The 22,455-nt window shown below is 39.7% G+C and overlaps 1 protein-coding gene across 4 annotated transcripts in view; it reads right to left on the bottom strand.

The window, feature by feature from the left end:
• Positions 1-4,102: 4,102 nt before the first annotated feature.
• Positions 4,103-22,455, bottom strand: part of slc33a2 (solute carrier family 33 member 2) — an 81,163-nt gene continuing 62,810 nt past the window's right edge. Inside the window, exons 5-6 of one of the 4 annotated variants that reach the window (XM_088335339.1) lie at positions 20,585-20,694; positions 4,103-9,331 (exon numbers count right to left, since the gene is read on the bottom strand). In XM_088335339.1, coding sequence (XP_088191465.1) covers positions 9,125-9,331; positions 20,585-20,694 — 317 coding nt within the window. In that variant the 3' untranslated portion in view covers positions 4,103-9,124. Of the gene's footprint in view, positions 13,176-19,150; positions 20,136-20,584; positions 20,695-22,455 lie in introns of those variants that run through there. The other 3 variants (XM_088335340.1, XM_088335341.1, XM_088335342.1) reach the window with 3 other exon arrangements.

The raw sequence follows: 22,455 nt of genomic DNA, 5'->3' as shown, positions 1-22,455 counted from the left end.
ACTTACAACATTGGTACTCATTGCCTCCCTGCTTGGCGCTCAGCATTAAGGGGTGGAATGGGGGGTTTGCTCACCTAATGACTAAAATGGCTGCGCCCTGTTTGGCTGCGGCTGCATCGGCTCGCTACAGTTTAACTGTACAGGTCAGGTGTATCGACATTTCGTTCTGTGTGCATTGTTACAAAGAATGACAATACAAGTAAAATTATTATTATTATTATTATTATTTATTGCCATCATATCCCGCTTGCGTGGAAGAGGATGCATGACGTCACATGCAATGCATTCATAGCGGTAGTGCTCATTGATGCGTAGTGCACGTTGTAGCGTATCTAGCAATTTGAAAGTTATTTTGCTATCGGGGATCAAAGGGAGTTGTGCCCCCCAAATATAAATTAAATCCAATACCTCACTTTCCCTTCATTAAATGCTTTTAGTGTTTTTGTCTGGAATGGAATGACCCGACCCCCCCACATGAATACATTTTCATCTTACCAAATCTGGCCCGCTTTTTCAAAGGTTTGGACACCCGTGCTCCTGAATAAATTAAGTCATGGCCACATTGATAAAAGAGGGCACTCTAAAATGATGCACCAATGTCTTCTATAAAAAGTAAAAATGAGACAAAACCTAATACCATACCTTCTGGACTGTGGAACACGTCATTGGATAAGCTACATACTCTTCGCATAATTAGTGTATGAAAATCAAAACAATTAAAAGATCGACAGAGAGCGCTAAGCCATGTCCACCATCGTTATGGTATCTATGTATTACAGGCGGAGCAAATAGGGTGGCCGAAACAACGAGCGACTCTGATAGCATAGCCGTGTCATTTCTTCCTTATTATGCAAACTTATCTGAGAGTCGGTAGAAAAGGGTCTCAATTACTATATAGAATGTTACATTCATGCCATCAAGGTGTCCAAAGACGCTAATAACCTTGTAATGTTGGCGATCTATGAGGAAGTTGTCAGCCCCGTAATAACTTCACATAGAAATCAATTCAGATTTGTCAGCTCTGACAGACTCTGATTGCAAATGTAATGCAGGGTCTGTACACTTTGTTTTCCCTTCAAACAGACCTTAATGAGTTTTAGATATGTCACCTCAGTATTATTTCTTGGCGCATCAAATGCTTTAAAAGAAGCAAAGTTTTCTTTAGGCTGTCTTTGCAGATAACTTTATAAGTTCCTAACGTATGACGGAACGAACCCATTCCAAAAAATTTTAAGGCGTTTCCAGGTTTCTATTTCATGGTAAAATACCAAAATAATTTGGCAGGGAAGAGCTATGCGTCATGCTGTGAAGCTGATAGGGTGCTGTGATACAACCTACCCAACAGGAGAGTAAACTTCAATTTAATTAAAAAAAAAACACCTTCTGTAGAACAGATAACTTAGTTCCGATTCCCGTCAATCGTCTTCACTTTTATTTGAACATAAGGGCGACAGCATGTCTTCATCCACTTCTCCAAATAAGTTTTGGGCTGAGGAAAATGGACGAACCTTACCCCTACGAATCTTTCCAGATACCTTTGATTATCGTTACGTGCTCCAGACACATTGTTGAACCATTTTTGATACAAAACACTCTACTTACAAATGTTTCAGGTTAAAAGGCGACTCTCAGAACGAAGTAAATTCGTAGGTAGAATTACCACTGTACAAGCATGTGGATCACATGTGATACAAAGACAGATGACCTATATCAACAGCCACCTGCTGTCGTCATCCTCGTATTCTGATTGGCTGAGAACAAGCATTGTCAGTTTTTTAATGATGTCTTTTGATGCCTGTTTTAAGGTTACACCGCAGGATTTCAATTGGATTTATATTCGGACATTGACTTGGACAATCCAGAACCTTCATTTTGTTTAGATTTTTGAGCCAATCAGAGGTTTGACTTGCTTGTGTGATTCGTATTGTTGTCCAGCTGAATGATCCAAGAGGCTTGAGTTTAAGGGGAACTAACTGATGGCCGGATGTTCTCCTTCCAGGTCTTCTGGTAAACACCAGAATTTACTATTCCGTCAACCACAGCAAATTTTCCTGGTACTGAGGCTGCAAAGCAGCTCCAGACAATCACACTGCAACCACCATGCTTATTTCTTTTTTTCTCATTGCATAGACTTTTTTTTATAATGATTACCTACTGTATCTATTGACGCTTTTATTCAAAAAGAGCAGCGCACAGACTTCATTTATTTTATAAAATAAGACAAAAAATGTTTTTTTCCTATGCTTCGGTTACTATATTGCTTTTTTGCTCTCCCAATCAAATGATAAGTAAAATGTATTATTTGTAAAACGCACATCACAAAGTGTCAGGTCTACATCAGACATCTATCATACCATCAATGTGTGATTATCTAACAGGTAAACGTGTGCAAGAGGCAACCACATGTACATCAAGTCCATTGGGAGTGACCATAGTGAGAAGTAATGGATACAGACCTTCAGAGATGCATCTACTCCATGGGGTATATTTTACAATCTGGCAAGCTCCGTGGGTGGGCACACTTATCTAAACTAGGACCCCACCCTTCCATCCTCTTGTGCTCCAGAGTAGAGACCAGAGATTAGTGACGACAATCCCAGCTTTTTTTTTTTTTTTGAAAACTGGCTCCGAAACGGTTCATCTGATGTTTTTGTTTCTGATATATTGCCAATATAAGGGAAACATTATGCACCAAATGAATTAATTTTGAAAATGTATTATGTTACTATATCAAAATAACCTTTGTTTAAAAAAAAGTGAATTTCAAACAAATTAAACTTTAAAAATGGTTATACGAAGCAAAAAAAAACAGAGACGACTCTTCTTATATTGATCAGTCACAAGTGCCTTAAAGAGAGAGAAGCGGGAACAGAAAGAGACACAGAGAAAAAGAGACACAGAGAAAAAGAGAGACAGAGAGGGAAATGGAATGAGAGGCAGGAAGAAAGAGAGAACTAGAGTAAGAGAGGAAGGAAAGAGAAAGAAAGTGAGGGAAAGAGAAAGAAAGAAGAAATATAGAAAGAGAAAGGAAGAGAGAAAGAGAGTAAATATGACAGAGAGAGAGAAAGATCAAGAGAGAGATAGGAAGAAAAGGAACCAAAAGAAGAGATGGAGAGAGAGGAGGAATTGAGAGAGAGAAAAGGGCAAGAGAGATAAAGGTAAAGTACAAAGCACAAAAGAAGGAAGAGACAAAGAGAAAGGGAAAGAGAGAAAGATGGAAATGCAAAGAAAAAGACAGAAAGAATGATAAAAGATAGCAAGAAAGAGTGTGTTTAGGAGTATGCACCTTATAGATGGGGAGACGGCTCATTTAACTGTTTCGTCTGAAATCGATCCATCACTTCCTTAAAACGGATTGACCAAACTTGCAACACCTGACTGAACTCCTACTGAAGAAAAGAACAAAAAAACCTCAATAGCAAATGCTCACAGAACTCTCTATGTTCTAAAACATAAGCCTGGTTTCACTTTCAGAGCCTGCATCACTTACCACACTATACAAATCCGAGTGCAGTACAATGAGCCTTGGTGAGAAGGCCCAAAGTGGAGGTGCATTGAGGGGCCATGTAAGCCGGCCTAATCCCCCTTCACAGCATTTGTTGTGTCATTAGAGTTGCATGGGACGACGATACTGTGACACAGGACCCATTCAGTCTCTTAGCCCTCATGCCGGCCACACTGTAAAGGGCCTATACAGTACAGCCTTTTCTTCTGTATGGCTAAGGGCAATTCATTTTCAAAGCAAGACCTAAAGACCGCCCGAAACCCTCCCCAGAGAGTAAATGGCGCTACCGACAAAGGAGTTTTTGGAAACACACACACACACATGAAATATAAAGAAACACTTAACTGTAATTGGCCCAGCAGCTTTATTTTAGTGCAAATCTCACAGTGGCATAGATAAGAGATGTGCTTTGCAACAGGTTCTCTCGTCAAAAAGTGATACACCAGTAACTAGTGTTAAGTGCCACACCTAGAAAGGAGTATTAGAGCCATGATGAATAGTAAATCACAACTGATCGCCCCCAAAACCTTAAATCTCAGAACCAAAGGCAAAATCTTTAGCCCAAGCCTGAGTCCCAACCCGACCCGACTAATATATATATATATATATATATATATATGCTGTTCACAAACGCTTTCCATCCAACCTTACTGAGCTCGTGCTGTTTTGCAAGGAGGAATGGGCAAAAATATCAGTTTAGTACATTAGTTACTTTGGCTCCTGTTATTGACTTATTTGTCTCTCACCCACTCATAGTATTATGCTACATACTGAAGGACGTACTGCTACTGTTGTTTATAGCCCAGTATTCAACCTGTCAAAATGACGGATGGCCTTAAAGTGTTTCTGTCAACTCCTAAACAATGTCAATAATGAAAAGATGTTTGGTCTATGTAACCTCTGCAGGCACAGAAATGTAAAAGATGTAAATGTTCATGCAGTACTGTATAACTCTGATTTTCATTTTTTACAAAAGACAGGTTTGAATTTATCATATATCACCTGCCCTCCTCCCAAATAAATATGAAATTTTGGGTTTGCTTTGGGCTCAGTCCTGCAAAATAAGTTTAATGGTCGGGCTCGGGCTGGGTCTGGCTTCAATAGCAGTGGGCCTGGTTAGAGTCTGGCTGGATTTTATAAGTTCGATCTTACCTCTGTTGTGAAATGCTAATCACTTGGTCCATCCCCTCCTTCATATGTTCAACTGAGGATTTTGGGGGTCATTAGCTATTTAACCGATTCTAGAGTTATGCTCCAAAATATTGAGATGAAAATGTGCCAGTACCACCCACAGTATTAGTAGGGGTAAGGAAGGTATTGGCAAGTATCAGTTCTGCCAAGTAACAGCAGACATTATCTACCTATAAATTATAAGTATAGAAAATTGTCTTTTTAATACAGTTGATACATTTACCAAATTGTTGCAGTCATGTGGAAAAAAACATATGATTATATATTATTATTATAACGTATTTTTGCCTTTAAGGGATGTTTACACTGTAAACCCTGAAATTTACAATGATATTAGCATGTTTGAACGTCAAAGTTAGGTGTCCAACTCGAGACAAAATTAACCCTTTTCTTGAAATTGTAAATATTCCATGAAAGCATAAAAGTAAAAAAAACACCGTTTACACTTTTTTTCTCATGACAGCGTTAAAATGTTACATTGGAATCAAAAAGTTTTAAAAATGAACAACCATTTCTCCTGGTAGATATCAAGTATCAAAGTACTGGTGGTGTCAATGCTAAATACTGGAGCTAAACTCTAATAACGGTATCAGTCTGCAAGAACAAAATGAATGTCTCAGTAACAAATCTTTAACCTAACAAGCGGCATTAGCTCAGGAGGTAGAGAGCTTGTCTTGGGATCAAGAGATCGCTGATTCGATTCCCGGCTCCTCCGTGTTATGTCGAAGTGTCCTTGGGCAAGACAATGAACCCCTAATGCCCCCGCTAGCAGGTAGTTACCTTGCATGGATGACGCTGCTATTGGTTAGTGTGTGAAAGGGAAAAGTGTGAAGCACATTGTAAAGCGCTTTGGGAGGTCTTCATTGACTTGAAAAGCGCGATATAAATGCAGACTGTTTACATTTAAAAAGGTCATATTATGTTTATCTTGTTAATTGTGATTGTGAATATTTTCGAGGCGGTATCTGGTTTTGGGTTGTTGCACTTAACAGCATGACTTTAAACCTCATTTGCACTTGATTTGTAGAAGCTTGAGTTCATTTCGGCTTAATAAACTAACTTTCCTATGATACATTCAGTTGCATTTGTTTTACAATCTACAAAGTAAAACAAGTAATTTCATATTTTAAGCTTGACTAGGATAGCTGGTATACAATGGAAAGGAGAGGTACAATACAGATAAATGTAATCGAGCAAACAGTACTTTACAGTGCAGTTCTATTTGCGAACGAATTAGTTCAAAATACAAATACAAAATACTGTATCGTATGTGGCATTGGTATTTTTAAGTTTTGAAAACAGGCTTATTGCAGTCGATTGTAATATTTCATTTCTTCCGTTTGAAGGACTAATACAAGATGGCACACCGTGCAGCATATAAAGCTGGGCTTTTTTGACACGGCGAAAGTTTAATCAAGACTACACTCAAGAGAAAGCTACCGCTAGCCTATAATCGGCCATTTTGGCTGCGTGAGCTCCTCATCTAAAAGCAACTATCAAGACGACATTTACAAAACGGTGGCGGAAACATCCTCTTTTGTGATTATTATTGTTGGCCTAATTTTAAGAACTACAGTATGCCCTAAGCGTGGCTGCAGAATTCACATTTTGTGCTTCGTACCATATATTGAGAGAAGGTAGGATTCATGCGACTTGAATCTAAATGTGTAAACCATAAACAGCATGAGAATGAAACATATCCATATACATCATACATACAAACAGATAACAAGGGGTTTCTGATATTGCTTTAGTCTAAAGCAGGGGTCTCAAGCTTGCGGCCTGTGGGGCAATTGTGGCCTCCAGGATGATAGTTTGAGGCCCCCGCCTTAATGTGAAAGTTAAAGGGACAGTGTGTATTATTTTCCCAATAGATGTCGCTGTAATCCGCAGTTCCACCAGAAACGAGTGCTTCAAGCACAACGGGAGAAGACAAGATACAGAGACGCTCGTATAAATGTCCACACATTTATAAACAAGGTGCCGCTTTTGCATCCTCAAATGGCGCTATTTTTTAATTTTTACCCTCGCTGTAAAGGATTAATGTGCAGCTGCAATATGCATTTGTGTGCTTGATATGCCTAAAATAAAAAAATAAAAATCTGTTCATAAAAATGTAAGTAAAATAAATAGATAAAAATAAAGTATATAGAAACAAATTAAATACACTTACCTATAAATACATGGAAAAATAAAACCACCCCAAAAAATGTGGTTAAAAAAATATAAATGTGGAGAAAAAATGTAAATGCAGAAAAAATAAACAACATACTGTAAGGCGTACCTAAAAACAAAAATATTGCCAGCAATTTGCAGGTTTGCCTTATCCAATGCGCCTTATAGACAAAAAATGCGGTGAATAAAGTAGGAAATGTATAATTAAACAATATACGAGGGGTTGACAACCCAAAATGTCAAAAGAGCCATATTGGACAAAACAAATACATGTATTTGGAGCCACGAAAAATTGAAAGCTCTATGCAAGCCTTAGAAAGAAGGTAACACACACTATGTATCCAGGGACCTCTTGCTACTTCTCGTTTAGGTTATCACTGTTTCACTTCTTTGTAAATTTTAAATTGAATTATCTTTATTGTGATTGATATCGACATTTCGTGCATTGTGTTCTGAGCAGCCAGCACACAAGGGCAGGTTAAGGAGGGCATTGTTTGTTGGGTGGGCGTGACTGCAAACATGACTGTAATAGGCTGGTTTCAGCTGTTGGTCAAACAGTGGGGCGAACGCACAAGTCGATGTCTCCACACAAAACAAACAGGGAAGCATGGCTACAGCTGGTCTGTTACTTTGAAAAGGAATTCATCAATTAAATTGGACTCTGAAGAAAGTCAAAAGCGCAACGAAATAATGATCACCAACGAGTGCTCCATGGATTGTTATCGGGTATATAATATTCTTATATTATTTTTTTTATCACTAAGACATTGAAATATAGAGAGACAAGTGTAGATGACTTTAATTATCGCCTGCAGTTAGACTATGTAGCTATTCGAGCTTTCTTACCTATGTGCCTATATCAATGTTTCCGTGCAAGTTTCAGCATTTTTTTAGAAAAGCGACTTTTTGGCTCGGCTCATTAGGACGGCTCTTCAGATTGTATTTGTTGCTTTCATTTATACATTAACATTTATTCTTTTGCATTATGCACAAAATGAGAAAAAGGAAAAAAAAAGCAAAGCTAAAAAAAACTAGACAAAAAAAGAAAAAAAAGGGAGAAAAGCACAAAAAAGCAGAAAAAGGGAAAGAGCAAGAAAAAATAAGTCAAAAGCTAGGATAAAGAAGTAACAAATAAAAGAAAAAAGGAAAACAGAGAACAAAAGAAGAAAAAAAGGCAAGGAAAATCCACGTAAGTAAAAAGCTACGAGAAAAAAAACAAAAGTAGAAAAAATAAATGATATTTGGGGTGTCTTTGATTGCCCATGTGTTACATTTACGGTAAATGGTTTGCAAAACATTTGCATGTAAGTCAATCTTTTTGCCAAAATCCTAAAAAAAGTGTTATTTAATAGTTTCGTTTGTGCAACCAAGTAAACAAATCCCAAAATTTGTTACTATTATCTAACAAAAAAAACGTTAAAAAAAAAGATATCTCATGAAAGAGTTATTGTAAAAACAACTGATGTGTGTGGGCACTGCAACCTTTCCAATACTACATTAGGCAAATCATTCAAATAAGAAAAACAAACAAGTGTTGCCGGAAAGCTAGCAGAATGTAACTTGATTGTATGTCAGGTTTTGGAAATGTTTGCTAATGATGTAGTTGCCACACTTGGGATCGATGTTGTTTAACCTTATTCCAGGCGACACTCACAGACTTTGTGATTGCCTGTGGAAGCTCAGAGGGAACATTGCCATATGTTCAAACTGGGCAGCACGGCGGCGCAGTGGTTAGCGCGTGTGCGGCACAGTTCATGTCTTGGGAACCTCCTGCGTGGGTTCAAATCCAGCTCCAGACTTCCTGTGCGGAGTTTGTATGTTCTCCCCGTGCTTGCGTGGGTTTCCTCCGGGCACTCCGGTTTCCTCCCACATTCCAAAAAACATGCATTTCAGGTGAATTGGCCAATCCAAATTGTCCCTAGGTGTGAATGAGCGAGTGAGTTGTCTGTCCCCATGTGCACTGCGATTGGCTGGCACCCAGTTCAGGATGTCCCCTGCCCACTGCCCGATGATTGCTGGGATGGGCTCCAGCACCCCCGCGACCCTACTACGGATAAAGCGGTGTAGCTAATGAGATGAGAGATGTTCAAACTGTTTGTATTTTTTTGAAAAAAGTCTATTTTTGTAAATATTCTACTAATGATTACAATAAGTTATTATTTAGGTATTTTTCTTTCCCTTTTTCTGAGAAGGGAAGGTATAAACATATTTCAAAATAAGACCCTTAGCACGTTGGAGCCCGGGGCTCGCTGTTTACTTGGGCTGCTCCTTGACTTGATGTTCCCTAAGTGCACCGGTAAAGGTAGCAGTCCACACGTGCAGGGCTGTACCGGCAGAGAGGGTGAGAAAGAAGAGGAAGGCCACTTGGAAGCCGAACCAATCCACCAAACCACCAGCCAAAGCGCTGAACGTCAGCTTTCCCAACACTTCCAGAGTTGCCAGGAAACTGTAGTGTGTTGCCTAAAAGTGGAGAGAAAACACTACGCATAGATTAAGGATACACAAAGTCATGGATCGCTGAGAATTCATCTGAAACAATTGACGCAAAATAAGTGTTGGCTACCTGGAGCCGGCAGGATACACACGAAGCTTCTAAGGAATAAGCACTAACAGGACTGTTCCTACTGCATTAGCACGACACGTATGTTTCCCTGGTCTACTGAGTTCCTATTCAAACCATGATGTGAAAATATGTCGTAATATTTCTTGTAAAATGTTTTAAACGTAAAAAAGATGGTTTATATGGTGAAAGACAGCCCCTCGTATCTTTGAGATTTAATTTCACCCTATGTTCCTGCTCAGAGCCTTTGCTTGAAAATTGCTGGTCTACTAGTAATCCCAAGAGCCAAGAGGTGATCTGCAGGTTATAGAGCAGTCTCCATTTGGGCCCAGTGCTGTGGAACACTCTGCTCTCTGAGATTCAATCTGCAACTTTAGTGGAACTGTTTAAATCTAGGCTTAAAACACACTTATATCATATCCCTTATGAATTACCTTGTTACATGATGAAAATTTCTGTGTATTGTTTGTTGATGACCTTGCAACATCCGTTGCACCCTGCTCATCCTGGAAGGGGGATTACCTCAAGTGCGGCCCCTTCTCAAGGTTTCTTCGTTTTCCTCATGCTAAAGTTTTGAGTTGTTCCCTGCCCTAACGTCCGTTTTACATCAGGGGATGGTGTCTGTGGTCTGTGCAGCTCTTTGAGACTTTTTGTGAATAATGGCGTCACAAATAAAGAGACCGGCTGTACGTAAAGCTCCAACGTAGTGCTGCATTTTTAAAATTGCAGAAATCTGGATTTTCCGACTGACACAGTGTATTTATCGGTCAGAGATCAAGTCTGAGAAAATTTTACATTTTACAACAAGACAATCCGTAGCTAATAACTGTGTAATAAGTAAGATATCACACAGACAAGACAAGAAAAAAATTAAGACATTTCAGAGTTAAAGTTAAGACTTGTTAACAAAACTTAAGATTTTTTCAAAGCCTTGATTTGTGGTTAGCAATTTTAAGACTTTTTCAAGTTTTTAAGACTCAGGGGTAACCCTGTTACAAAGCCCCCAAATTGATTTGTGAACATTACATAAAGGCGAAAAAGTTGAAAATACCAAAAATGAGGTTATTTTTCACATGACAGCATACTTGTCGAACCTCCACGGCTCCATGCCCTTACAAACTGTCGTATTTTCCCTTACAAAATACAAAATAATCTTACACCATATTCATTTTTTCAAACGTGTTTATTTATGTAGTTAAACATGTTATATTGTGTTTATATGTGTTTCCTTAAATCATATATATTGTTAATTAACATTTTGTTGTGAGATACTGAGTTGCTCAACATGAATGAGGTTTATTATAAAAAAAGTTCAAAAATTAAGTAGCCTGAACGTTCACTGCAGAAGGAAAAAATACATACAAATATAATTAAGTAGAATAATACATTTTCTTATTAAAATTATTAATCAATTTTCTGCATTAAATTATTGTTGGTAAGATACTGATTAAAGCGATAACCACAAACCTGTCTTTTTTCATTTTCTCCTTTTATACTTCCTTTATTTCTCAACTTCTTTATACAACATAATAATTTGTAATATAATGCATCAAAGCAAGTGCATAATAAACGTACTTTGTACGACAAAAACGTACAGGTTGACAGTTATGTGACAGTGAAGATTCATTAGAATCTTTACAATTGTCTTCATTGTCATCGAATACAACATAGTGAATATTGTTTACAATGATATTGGACATGACACTCCAGGATAAACACATAATAAAGTAATAAAAGGGATAAATAAGACAGATTACAAGGTAGTGCTTGGAGACTGGCCTATGTTAAAAAAAGAAAAATTTTCTTTCACATTAATAATGCATTGGAAAATAGTGCATTGAAAAGTAGTGCAACTTCCAAAATAAGTTGACAAATAAGATTCTTATTCAAGTTTGATAGAGAAAGCTACCTACCTCAAACTGACCAAAAACAAGAACAGGAATACACACACGCAAATCTAAAATTGATGAAAACACATGGTAACCATGTCGATGTTTACAAAACCTTGGTATGTTGAAAGAGAACAGGAACTAATTAGTTTGTTTTTGGTTATTGTATGTCCACCTGTCTAAATTTTAAACATTATTTTCTCTATTTCCAATTGCAAGTGTCTCTTTTCCTAAATTAAATAAACTGTCATCCAAATCCTTTATCGATACAGTATTCAAAATATTGTCAAAGGTACCTTTTTTTAAGTTGTAAGCATGAATAATACAAGTACATGAGAAAAGGGAACAACAGCGGATAAAAAAGTACCTATAGTAAAGAGGTGAGATCATGATTTGTGATGATGGCTGGAAGCCAACTCGGAAGAGGATCTGATCTCAGCCTTGAGGCTTTCTCGATGGTGTGCGGATGGAAGATATTACCTTATCCCTCCCAGCTTTTCCTTTCTTGGTCTGAGTGGCACATTTTGCATCAAACTGCTTAAATGCAAGAATCTCTAAAAATATTGATCAGTCTCTTTGGTAAAATAATAAAATGTTCTTCTGCATCATCTTAACGTAAAATTGAATATTATTCTGTTGCTAATAGAAAAAAAACTCATTTAAATAGGAGCAGTTTCACCTGTCAGCACTTGGACTGCAAATCACTCAGCGGAAGGATGTTTGAGTTTGAAATGACTGAGGGAGCACACAGATGAGCCTGCGTGACAACATCTAGGTGGCGTTCTTTTATTCTAAGCAACTTGTTTCACAGATTTAGTTTCCCTCTCTTGGGCATCGTTAACAAGCACTCACAATATCAGCTTTCCGTCACTGGATAGGCCTGCCTTCAAAACACATGCATACAGTGGTACCTCTTCTTGCCAGCTTAATATGTTCCAAGATTGTGCCCATTGCTTGAATTTTCCCGAAATAAATTGTAGGATTAATTAGCCCATCACAACAATGACGACTTAATTCTTCTTTTCTCCCTTTTTATGTTTGACAGTGGACACGAAAGACACATCCTTACTGCCAAGACCTTTCCCCCTTTTGTTTTAAAAGACTCTCCTTCTTTTTGTTCCCTACTGGATTATCGGACTACGTACGCCTGTGTTTTGTCAGGACCATGTTTTCCCCTTTCATTTTTCCATCTACCCTTTTGGTCTTGCGTTTTTTTGTGACCACAGACAGGACTAAACATACGCGCTACACTCCAGTTCAAAGAATTTCGGCCTTTGGATAGATGGAATGACTGTGCCCCCTGATGGACAGGGTTGCAGGTCTCATCACAGAGACCACACATTTTCAGTGGATTACAAAAAAAATTCTGATAACATGAAGTTTGTGATTGTAATTAAAACATTCCGGACTATGTATAAATCATGATTAATGATGCCATTTGTTCATAACGTGTGTTGGATATTCATACATTCCAGCAATTAAGTTTGAATCGTTTGCCCTTATTGGCTTCAAAATAAATTGGGGTGAGATTTTCACCTACCCTTTAATCTAGAAAGCGGTCCACCCCTGAAACCCACCAGAAGACTAAAAGCTGGTCCTTTAAAATTGAACTGCGGACAGGTTTTGGTATCTCTTCTTGTCTGCCATTCAGACAAAGTGAGGTACAACAAAGCCATAAAACGAAAAAAGATCTCTTTAACGGCACGTGAGCCCACACTCACTCTGTCCGACCTCACCAATCATCTGTAGCCCAGAAGAAAATCTTCAAGATTTAGAGGTCTTCCAAGGTGACAGTTTTGATTTCCACCACTCATGCTGTTTGGATTTGTGGGCAGGGTAACTGTAGCAGAATAGCCTGTACGAATGAATATCACAAATGTATCATAATAGAAATCCTGTTCATTTTATATTGACTTATTTTGATTCCCTTCCCCTTCCCCAAGACATGTGCCATTAGCACCTTCCCTTCTGATTAAAATAGTAATTAAACTTTTTTTTTTTAAAATACAGTAATAACAGAGTTCGCATACGTTTTTCATCGCCAAATTCATGCACTTTTTAAGGACTTTTAAAGCATATTTTCTAATTTCTCCAGTGCAAATAACATTTTAAAAATCCGGTGAGAATCATGTATTTTGCAGGGCCACAAATGTATCTCTGAATTACATATGTGATATTTAATCTTACACCTGCATTAATCAAGATATGTGATTTTTTTTTAATCTTGAGTAAATGGTGAATATATTTGTTATTAAGAAAAATCTCTCCTCATTTAGGTGTTGGGTAAAAATCCCATTTTCAGTTGCAGGAAGTTCTTTTCATTACAATGTACCACTGGAAAGCGCTACCTCAATTTTTTGCATGGCCTGTAATAAATGTCCATAATTGGTTAGTAATCCTTACACTAATACACACTTCAAAGTGCCCTGTTTAAAAGTAGCATGCACCCGTCCTCCTAGGTGCGAGCCGTAAAGAGTGATGACGCTTTATAGGACAATGTCATACAAACTAATGCCAGCTGCCGTTAATTACGAGGGGAGAAGAAATGGCAAAGCAAAGCCACCAGAGAGCAGTGTCAATGTAATATTGAAACAAACATTTAGAAAAACATAACTATTTCAAGCATGTACACGCACTTTACCCAAAATTCAAGCAATTATTAATCCAATAAAAAACACAACATTAAAAGTCAAGCAGCTTCAAGGATTTCAAGTGCCAGTACAAACCCTGTAATCGGAGAAATAAGATGCTATTGGGGTGGATGGGTGTATCCCTATGGGCACCCTCCTTTGGAAAGTACAGCCTGATGGCGAACATTCCTCTCCAGGCCAACAAATGATTCAGGTATTCTACACAGTCTTTCATTTTGTGAGTAGGTGCCGCGTTTTGTTTGTAAGGCTTTTTTATCGCTCAATATATATGTACTGTATATATCCGGAAAGTACATATATATATATATATATATATATACCCCGCGACCCTACTGAGGATAAGCGGTGCAGCTAATGAGATGAGATGAAATATATATATATATATATATATATATATATATATATATATATATAAAGGGACAAAACCCATTGTCTATCAGTGTTATCTGGGCTTGGCATATGTGACAATTGGCTATACATGAGGTAATCTAATCGATTTTATACCTTAGCCATATTTACTCATTTTCCCGAACCGTGATTTACAAGAATTAAAACGAAAGACACTTTGTAATACTTAAGGACTTACTGTACACTTAAAATGAAAGTAGCTTTAAATGAATGTAGACAGTAATAGTTTGAAGGTGCGAACTGGACGAACTGATGCTGGTCACGAGCGGTGAGCGATATTAAGTGGTAGCCTCTGGGACTGCTAGAGAACTGGATTTTCCTTAGTTTAGTGAGCAAGTTTTTTTTGTTAAAAAAAAAAACAGACGCTCCCTTACTTACGAACATTTGACCTACGCAGAACGGTAGATCTGAACATTTTTTTCATGATGTTGAAAAATATCCGGATATTGCTGTAAGTTAGATTTTGTACTGTGTGCACTATTTAGAATAGAATAGAACAGAATAGAATAAAATATACCTTTATTGTCATTGTTACAAAATGGGTTAACATATTGTGACAACAAAATTGGGCATGACACTCTAGTTTCACACATTCACAGTGAGGTCAAAAGCTTCAGAAGATAAAGGAACAGAGAAGATAAGGTTATAAAACAAGGAGGATAAGGTTATAGTTATAATTTACACAAAATTTACACAAGAAATGTCGGCATGTAGTATGTTACATACAGTTTGGTATCGTAAGGGTGCGTGCAATATGCATTTGGTGCAAAAGTAGTCATCATAGTGCAAGGTGAGCAGTAAACATAGTGCAGTCAACATTGTGCAAGAAACATAGACATGAGTACCATTTACGTTCGTATGAGGTAGTGTTTTTGCAAGAGTTTTTCAGTTTTTTTGTGCGGTGTCTGTTTAGGATGGTAATGGCTCTGGGGAAGAAACTGTTTCTGAGTCTGTTTGTTTTTGTTTTGTGTGACCTGTAGCGCTTGCCGGAAGGCAGCAGGTCGAAGAGGTGGTGGCCGGGGTGAGAAAAGTCCTTGATGATGTTTTCTGCTCTGCTGAGGTAGCGAGAGCAGGCAATGTCCTCCAGACTGGGCAGAGAGCAACCGACGATTTTCTGGGCTGCTTTGATGACCCTCTGGTGCGTTTCCTGTCTGCTGCTGTGCACCCAGCATACCACACCGTAATGCAGTATGTTAGAATGCTCTCCACAGTGGCTTTGTAAAAGGACACCTGCAGCTGCTGTTTTAGATGTTTTTTCCTGAGCACTCTCAGGAAATGCAGTTGCTGCTGGGCCTTCCCTACCACCGCTCTAGTGTTTGCAGACCAGGAGAGGTCTTTCTAAATTTCTAAATGTATGCAAATCTATTTTACAAATGCAAGTGTATTTACCACAACAGTCGGAGATGTGCACACCCAGAAATTTGAAGGAGTGGACTCTCTCTACACAGTCTCCTTTTATGATGATTGGTGCTGGATTCCTGCCATTCCTACTGAAGTCCGGTATCAGTTCTTTTGTTTTTGTGGTGTTCAGTATGAGGTGGTTTTCCGAACACCACGTTGACAGTGACTTCAACTCATCCCTGTACGCCGCCTCGTCCCCTTCAGAGATGAGGCCGATCAAGGTGGTATCGTCGGCGAACTTAATGATTGTGTTTGTGGGGTGGGCCGGTGAGCAGTCGGAGGTGTAGAGGGTAAAAAGCAGGGGGCTCAGTGCACAACCTAGGGGGGAGCCAGTGTTCAGTGTTAGGGTGGGAGAGACGTGGTTACCGAGTTTTACGGACTGTGGGCGGTTTGAGAGGAAGTCCATTATCCAGTGGCAGATGGAGGGAGAAAGTCCTAGGCGAGTTTCTCCACCAGGATCTCCGGGATAATGGTGTTGAAGGCTGAGTGAAGTCCAGAAAGAGCGTTCTGACCTAGCTTCCCCAGTGGTCCAGGTGTATCAGCACAGTGTGAAGTGCTGTGTTTATGGCGTCGTCAGTGGAGCGGTTTGCCCTGTAGGCAAACTGGTGGGGGTCCAGTGTGAGTGGCAGGGAGTTTTTGATGTACTGGGACACTAACCTCTCGAAGCACTTCATGACCACAGGCGTAAGAGCAACAGGCCTGTAGTCGTTGAGGCTTTCCACTGCTGACTTTTTGGGGATGGGAATGATGGTGGTGGTTTTTGAGGCAAGGTGGGACGGTTGCCTGTGACAGGGACCGGTTGAAGATGGTGGTCAAGACCCCAGCCAGCGGATCGGAACAGTCCCTGAGTACCCTCCCTCCCGGGCCAGCTGCCTTCCTGGGGTTTATAGTTTTCAGCGCACACCTAACTTCATGCTCCTAAAATGTGAGTGTGTTGCTGCTGGTTGTTGGTGGGTGTGATGTGGCTGTTTGTGGCCATCAGCCTCAAAGCGAGCAAATAACTGATTAAGGTCTGCAACTAGTGAAGCATCAGCCTCAACAGTTGCCAGGTTGTGGCCTCTGAAGTCAGTGATGTGTTGAAGACCCTGCCACATCCTCCTCGGGTCATTTCCAGCGAAGAGGTGCTCAATCCTCCTCGTATAGGCTGCCTTTGCTTTCTTAATGCCTCTCTTCAGGTCAGCCCTGGCCACACTGTAAAGAGCTTTGTCTCCAGACCAGAAGGCGGTGTTGCGGTGTTTGAGGAGGGTGCGCGCTTTGCTGGACATCCAGGGTTTTTGGTTTGGGTGGACCTTGATTTCTTTATTTACTGTGACTTCATCCGTGCAGTGTCGAATGTAGGATAAAACAGTGTCAGTGAATTTCTGGAGGTCATGGTGTTCAAATACCTTCCAGCAAGTTTGATGAAAACAGTCCTACACCTGAGAGAGGGCTCCCTCAGGCCACGTTTGTGTTTTCCTCGTTACAGGCTTTGTTTTTCTCCGGATGGGGGTGTATGAGGGGGTGAGGGACAGACATAGGTGATCGGAATTGACTAGGTGGGGGAGGGGGGAAGCTTTATATGCATTTTTGATGTTGCTGTATACGCGGTCCCCCCTGGTTGCACAGTTCACATGTTGAAAGAATTTTGGAAGTCCAGTCCTTAAACATGCTTTATTAAAGTCGCCAGCGATAATGAAAGCTCCGTCGGGGTGTGCAAAGCTGTTGTTTGTTGATGGCAGCGAGCAGGAGGTTTAGCGTTGTGCTAGCGTTAGCATCCGGAGGGATGTAAACAGCTATCACAATGAGCACAGTTACCTCTCTCGGTAGATAAAATGGTCTACACGATACTGCTAGAAACTCTATATCGGGCGAGCAGTGTGTGACGCATAGTCCCCCACCTCTTTTTTTACTGGAGTCTTCGTTGCGGTCGTGTCGCTGTAGCGTGCGTCCTGCTAGCTGGACTGCAGCGTCGGGGATCCGCGGGTCAAGCCAAGACTCCGTGATCACAAAATTACTGCAATTCCGTACAAAGCTGTTGGTAGCTATCCGCAGCTCAAGTTCACTGATTTTGTGAACAATGGATCTGGCATTGGTCAGGAAAATACTCGGAAGCGCTTGTCGGTGTGGTCGCCTTCTTAGCTTCTCCGCTAGGCCTACCCGAGAGCCTCGTTTTTGCTTACGTTCCCTCCGCCGTCTCCGTCGCTTGTTGTGCGGGCAGATCACCCAGGGAGATCCCGGTGGTCTTCATATGTCCTTTGGGATGTTGTTGTTGGTGTTGTAGTCGTAAAATGAGTCGAAGTCTAATCTTAGACCCAGGTTAGTAAGTTCCTGGCGACTTAAGGTGATTGTTGCCGAGCAAGTATTCATCAAAGAAAAGATGAGAGATAAAAAAACACTAAAAGTAAAAAGATTTACTAGAGAGACATGTGAAGCCGCTGCACTCGCGCGCGCCGCCATCTTGAGAGATGGTGGTGAAGACCACCAGCGCTGTGAGAGGTCACCCAGCATGCACACCAAAGAAGAAATCCGGCTTCTACTTCCTGGTTTGCATGTAATTATAAATTGTGTACTGTATCGCTATCGTGCTAAGAACTTTGATGTTTTTATTTTCTAATATCTCATGCATTCATTCAATATGGTTGGTGTAAAGTGTAAGGAAGAGGCGAGCCATTTCTTTTGAAACGATATATATATATATATATATATATATATATATATATATATATATAGCACTGAAGCATCATACAAACAAATTCAACTTACAAAAGATCGTCTGGAACCTAATTCGTTCGTATGTCGGGCAGTGTCAGTATAGCTGTTTGGATGTGCTCGTATATAGAGGTACCAGTGCACTTCCATTCACGTGCATGGGTGGCTAACATGTTTTCCCCCATTGCTTGAATGCACACGCATACGGGAGGAAAAGAAAATCCATCAAAGCTTCAGGTCGATTATTTTCGCTGCGGCAGCAAAACAATGGTTATGTCAGGAAAAGAGCCTGTGATTTTCTGCGCACTTTTAATTGGGCCTTTCTTCTGCACTTTAAGCATGAGGGCAATTAATATGATAATTTGTCACCTTGAGATTGACTGAGCGAATGGCTGCGCTATGACAACTATCACCTCCAGGCAATGATGGCCCACTTACGACAGGGACAAAAGGAGTTATGTCAAAGAGGAGAAGATGGAAAGAAAGAGAAAAGGTCTGAATGCAAAAAAAAAAGCACTTAAAGGAGCAGCAAATAAAAAAAAATGATTTATTTGTTGGAGGGAGGGTTGTAGAATAAAACTGGCAAGGAGGGTCAAAGGTAGTTGTAAATAAATAGTGAGGCTTGCTAATATTTTTTTCAGTTGTTCCATTTGGTAATAGCAGATGAAAATGACAGGCAGAAGGGGTGATCGTGGACTATAGGATTGTTGATGAGATGGGAAGCTTTGTCGTTGTTGACTTGGACCTCTTGTAAAATTTCAGTTAATACTAAAGTTATTTGTTGATGTTGACTATGTTTTGTCTATTGGTGTCCTTACAACGTAAATTGCAGCCTAGTCATCTTGGAAGGGAGATTACCCCATGTGCGTGCCCTTCTCAAGGTTTCTGACTTTCCTAATGTTGGAGTTTTGGAGTTTTACCTAGCCCTCCTGAAAATCATTGGATACTGTAATTGTGGCCTGTGCAGCCCTTTGAGACTGTGATGAAGGGCCATACAGATAATGTGAGTTTAATTTACTGATGTCTAGCAGGAATTACTTGACCTCCCTCAACTTACTTCCCGAAAATTAATTTGTATCTCCAAACGAGGGAGACCAAAAAACTTTGTCAAAATACATAATAACAGTGGTGGTATGTCAGGGTCTGCAAGGACTTCTATTTTGGCCTAAGAAATTATGTGATGTTAATTATGTTTTGTCCATGAATAGTGATTAAATAATTCCAAATCGTGTGTCAGCCTCCTTTAATTGATTTTGCCCTCGTTGCGCCGCTTCCAAATGTTTGCTTTCATATTAAAGCTCTTAACCAATCACATTTCAGCCATCACATGATACCACGGTCAGAAATCTACCCAGAGGCTTTCAAAATGAGTTTTGCAGGGTCCAAGGCATAAAGTGACAATCAAGCTGTTGGTTTAGCCAATCATATTCCGACTTGGCGGGCCTTTTAGCAGGCGTAAGACAAGGGTGGTTTCACATACTGTGATTGGCTAGGGGCCTGTAAGTATCACAACAAAAACATATTGAAAACATTCCTGTGTTCACTGCTTCCGTCAAACAAACATTTTCAGCCCTAAATTAAAAAAAAATGGTGACAGAATTACAACAGGACAGGCTCCAATTTCAGCATTTGTTTCGATGGCGGAAAAATAGAACTTCTTGATGGAACTGAAACACAAGGAATCGGTCCGACAGAGTAATTTAAATCCTCTTAAGGAAAGGAAGGAGGATTGATTTTGTGCAAAAATAAAAAAGATTTTTGGTTGTGAAATGTGGCTATATTCCTAAATAATATTTGAGTTTTTCCTTGCCCGCATGCAAGTTTCAGATCAGGTGTTGATGTATTTGTGGCCTGTGCAATCCTTTTGAGACTTTTTGTGATTAAAGGCAACACAAATACATTTGACTTGATTTGCAAATGTATAAGTTGGGAAGCTGGACTATGCATCTTGGCTGTAGCTGCAGTAAATATTTTACAGACATTAAATAGTTATTAAAGGTTGGATTGATTCAGCTTACTGAAGACCTAGGAAATTAATTGCGCAAAACTGAATTTTATACACGATATGATCTGACAAAAACAGAAACCAAACAGATGCTGCATACATAACGCTCACCTGGATGCTTTCTTCTGCCCTCTGAGTGCAATGCATCATGGTAGTGAAGGTCAGCGTGGTGATCAGACCTCCTAGGAAGTGTTGAACACTCATACTCAAGACGGCCATACCTGCAGGAGACAACACACAGAATGTTGCAAAGCATTGACAGAAAAATCACCTTAATCACGCTGGTGCTACCATGCCAAACTCAAAGCCTGCCTTGGGAAGCTATCTTCTCGCGAGCGACACCCTTTCCCCCTCACTAGGCCCCCAAAACACATGTAGTGTATCCTCTAAGGGAAAGTGCACAGGGGTGTCGGTGAGAAACACAGAGGAACCGCAGAGCTGATCTGTCACCGCTCCTGCGAACGCTGAATAATTCACTCAAGCTGCCTGAGTTTGTGCACAATAAGACTCTTCAATCACACAAGACACACGCTCAGCGATCAGACCGGAGCCGAGAAAGTAGTAGGTTATCATGTAATATTGAAAATTCTGAAACTAAATGTTTTTCCCTTTTCTTTACGGTTCCATTTTCCCTGATATTTTTGTTTTGGCTTTAAAGAGAGAGGGGGAGAAGGGTGCATGTGGGAGGGGGGGGCTTCACTTTAGTCTGAGGAGCTGAAACGGGGAACAGACAACTGGCGGAGATGAATGGCGCTCATCTGATTCCCAAATGCTTCCAGGCGGGCTGTGCGAGTCAATCACGTGTCATTCAGGCAATAACGGCTGAATAGCTCTCTAGAGAAAGAACGCCAACCTCCTTTGAATAATTGATTTAACTTTTATTTGGCTTTATATTTCAATCATTTGTCTTTACATTGTTTGCACTAATAGAATGTGATACATTTTATAAAACATATTTTGCATAATCAATAAATGTTATATATTGTGCACCTTAAAAAGGAATTTAAAAATCATTTGCAAGTGAGCACTAAAATAATTGATTAAAGAAATATATTTGCCTGTGATTTTGGTAAAGAAAAACATTTAATTTTCTCGATTTAATTTTCCCATCACTTTAAGAAAATCACATGACTAAAACTCAGAAGAATACAGGTGAGATGTGAATGGTCATTACTTGGGCAATTGTTTTTATAATAACCATCAAGTGACAAGACGATGAAGCAATTAAAAACACCCTAATTTTTATATTCTCTATCCAAAACAGCACGAAGATAAGCGTTTTCGGGCATTATTAGTACATGTGGGTTAAATTGTAACTGCATAAAAACTCCCTCAAATGATGTGTGTTTACTTTTAATTCATCTGTGTCATAATGAGTTAAATGCTGTCTACAAACAATTATGGGACACATGAATGATAACTATTGAACCTAGAAGAATAAAAACATAAATCAGCTCAATTTTCTTGGGGAGCAAGTACTGTTGTATTTGTACTTTTTTTATTAAGGGGTAGATTGCAGTTGCTGCAAAATTGCAAGACATCACTGTTATTTTGAATGCCCTGTTTAATATAGAGCAGGGTTTGGCAACCTATGACACGCGTGCCACTGCTGGCGTTAACCAGTGGCACGCGAGCGCACGGCAAAATAATAATGATTATACTTTACAAATGCGCATTTTTACCTGAAATTTAGACATTTTTAGTTGCACGCCATGTTATTTAGAGGCTTTACGTTAGCTCCTCCTCTGCTTCGTGTATCAGTGTGTGTTTGCGCGGCGCCTCGCAAAAGAGAGATCCGCATTTCAACCCAGCCAACACACGCGAGCGATAAATGAACGAATCATGATGGCTCCTTGAGCAAAAACATCTAGTTCTTTCCAGCTAGCGTGGACAGAGAATGAGGCTTTGTGCAAAAAATGACCATGCTGTTTCGTGCATTTTTCCTCGAGAGCGTTGTACTTCTCACAGCAAGTGTTAAACGT

This window comes from Urocampus carinirostris, chromosome 5 (genome assembly GCF_059441175.1).
Source record: "Urocampus carinirostris isolate Australia breed hairy pipefish chromosome 5, RoL_Ucar_1.0, whole genome shotgun sequence".
Classification (NCBI taxonomy): domain Eukaryota; kingdom Metazoa; phylum Chordata; class Actinopteri; order Syngnathiformes; family Syngnathidae; genus Urocampus; species Urocampus carinirostris.
This window is presented reverse-complemented; position numbering and strand designations above follow the sequence as displayed.